Source organism: Otolemur garnettii, unplaced genomic scaffold, assembly GCF_000181295.1.
Source record: "Otolemur garnettii isolate 467f Iridium unplaced genomic scaffold, OtoGar3 scaffold00003, whole genome shotgun sequence".
NCBI classification, from domain to species: domain Eukaryota; kingdom Metazoa; phylum Chordata; class Mammalia; order Primates; family Galagidae; genus Otolemur; species Otolemur garnettii.
Window position 1 is genome coordinate 4,200,037 of NW_003852398.1, and position 2,982 is coordinate 4,203,018.

Consider the following 2,982-nt stretch of genomic DNA (forward strand, 5'->3'; position numbering starts at 1 on the left):
GCCTGTGGCCCAGAGGTGTAGGGCGCTGGCTCCGTATGCTGGAGACGGCGGGTTCAAACCTAGCCCTAGCCAAAAACTAAAAAAAAAAAAAAAAAAAAAAACCATTAACGGGTCTGGGATGATGACCCATGGGACCTTTCCAGTTCAGCCACTTGAGGATACTGAAAGCTTTTGGGGTATTCTCACTTGTCTGCAACAACTAGAGACCAAACAGAACGATTGGGGCACCCCAGCCCCAAATGCTGGGCCCAGGCAACTGAGACCTGACCTCCCCACTGGAGCACCACTGGCCACTGCCAGGGAAGGCTGGGGCCAGGGCCACAGGGGATGCTGAGCAAGCAGTTCTGGCTGCTGGGTCACTGCCACAGCCTTGCAGGGAAGGAGCCTTGAGCAAAGAAAGATCAGCTTTCTTTAGAGATGGCTGATGGGGAAGGGTGACTGGATCACAAGCCTAGAGCTGAGGCTCAGAGAAAGAAAAAACAGTGAAAAACTACAGTAGTCAGTATCCTTTACCCAAAACCTTTTTGTGGGCTAGAGCATTTTTTATTGCCTCATTTGACAGCACTCTTATAAAGTGAGTACTGGCTTCATTTTACAAATGAGTAAACTGAGGCACAGAACGGTCACATGATGTGTCCCAGGTCACACAGCTAGTGAGTGACCGAGCTGGGATTTGAGCTGGCAGTATGGTCCCAAGTCTGTGCTCTTTCTGCTCAGTGTTTCCCATCTGCTAGTTGCTGTCAGCAATTGAGGGATACAATGAGATACCCTTCAAGAAATAATGAATAGAAGAAACAGGACTGTCCTTGGAGAATTATGCTGGAACATTCATCTAGGGTAGATCAGAGCAGGGGGACTAAGGCACCTGACAGAGAGCAGCTCCCAGGTGGGCGGACACAGCACTTCAGTCAGACTAAGCAGGTGAGGTCATCAAGAGAAGCTCAGGAGCCCATGGAGAACCTGGTTCTAATCCCCACCCAGCTACTTTTTTTGTTGCTTTTTGAGATAGAGTCTCAAGCTATCACCCTGGGTAGAGTGCTATGGCATCATAGCTCACACCAACCTCCAACTTGGCTCAAGCGATCCTCTTGCTTTAGTTTTTCTATTTTTAGTAGCGACAGGGTCTCACTTTCGCTCAGGCTGGTCTCCAACTTATGAGCTCAAGCAATCCACCTGCCTGGGCCTCCCAGAGTGCTAGGATTATAGGCATAAGCCACTGCACCCAGCCCTCATCCAGGTACTTTAAAGCTCTACAATCACCCCTCAGTGTCTCGAGGGTCAAATCTGCCCAATGTCAGAGCTGTCATGATGGCTAAAAAAGATGATGGAGGCAGAGAACTCGGCATGTCTAGCCCAGGGTAAGCAGCTAAATAGCTTATAAGGTCTTTGGGCAACCCTGGAAAAGAAGAAAAAGTAGACTCCTGGTGGCAGGTGGAAAAACCCATCCAAAAGGGTAGAGGCATCTTCACGTGCCATTGGCAGGATGTCTGGAGAAGCTAAAGGCTGTCTTGGCTTGAAACCACTAACTGTTGGGTTAACCCACCACTGACCCTGACCATGCTCTGCTTCCCACCAAGGTCTGCCTCCTTCTTCATGACTTGAGTGTTAGGGTCCTGGGACACCCTGTTAATCAATAGCAAATTAATCAATAACCATCCTGCTGCAATTCATCTGCCTCGAGATTTTGGATAAAGCACTTGTGCCACAAGAAATGGAGTGTCTATTGTGTGCTGGCCAATCAGGGGTCTGAGTCTGAAGGGTAGGAACCCAATGCTGGGCTGTTGAGAACACTGCAACCCTGGGACCTTAGGGGGAAGCTGCCTGCCTGCTCCTTCTCAAAAAGATCACACCCTTTCTCCTGGGTAGACAGTTCTCTCCTGGACTCTGAGGTCATCACAATGGTAGGGACTAGATCTTTTCATTTGGAAGCAGCAGGAATCATCACTCAGGAGTAGCCCCGGTCACCTCTGCTCTCTGCCAGCAGAGGGCGCAGCTGTACACAGCTCAGCCCAGCCACCGCCTGCGCACCTTGTTGGCCACCGTGTACTGGTAGGAGTACTGCTGCTTGCCACTCTTGTCTTCGTAAACCGTGGGCACGATCTTCAGGATGTAGTCGTGGGAGGCCAGGGCTGCAGGAAGGACACACAGCAGATGAAGAAGGGGTTGACGGCATTGTCTACTGACAGCTCATTCTGGGTTGTTTCAATCCTAATCCATCTTGGCCCAGCAGGAAGCTCATCCCTACATTTTCACCATCAAGCACGCTTCTTCACCTTCTCCCCTCAGACGTCAGAAATCAAGAGATTCCGCCCATTAGGATCTTTACCCCCTACTGAATATGGTATCAAAACTCTAGAACCAATCCAAATGTCCATCAACAGGGCCACCATCAAAGATTGGGCACTGGGAGAGGCTATCCTCCAAGAGGTAGGGTGAAGCAAAAAGAACCAAGTCCCACAGCAAACTGGAGGCAGGAATATGAACTCTCTCTAGGTGTGTGAATATACAGAATTATCTGGAAAGATACCCAAGAAACCACAGTCGCTTTATTCTCTGGGAGGGAAGGCATGATTTGTTTCAATGTGTACCCTCTGGTAATGTCTGAATATGTTTATGTCTAAAACAAATGGTGTTGGTAGCACCCATAGCTCAGTGGGTAGGGTGTCAGTCACATACACCGAGGCTGGTGGGTTTGAGGCCAGCCTGGGCTGCTAAACAACAATGACAACTGCAACCAAAAAATAGCCGGGTGTTGTGTGGGCGCCTGTAGTCCCAGCTACTCAGGATGCTGAGGCAAGAGAATTGCTTAAGCCCGAGTTGGAGGTTGCTGTGAGCTGTGATGCCATGGCACTCTACCAAGGGTAACATAGTGAGACTCTGTCTCAAAAAAAACCAACAGGCTCGGCGCCTGTAGCTCAAGTGACTAAGGTGCCAGCGACATACACCAGAGCTGGCGGATTCAAATCCAGCCTGGGCCTGCCA

At 49.9% G+C, this 2,982-nt stretch overlaps 1 protein-coding gene across 2 annotated transcripts in view; it reads right to left on the bottom strand.

Annotated features, from left to right (window-relative positions):
* The window catches only part of ERGIC1 (endoplasmic reticulum-golgi intermediate compartment 1), a 115,693-nt gene that overhangs the window by 17,534 nt on the left and 95,177 nt on the right, over window positions 1–2,982 (bottom strand). For both annotated transcript variants that reach the window (XM_023515218.1, XM_023515223.1), the window contains exon 8: window positions 2,029–2,129. In XM_023515218.1, the coding sequence (XP_023370986.1) occupies window positions 2,029–2,129 (101 nt within the window). The remainder of the gene's footprint in view (window positions 1–2,028; window positions 2,130–2,982) is intronic.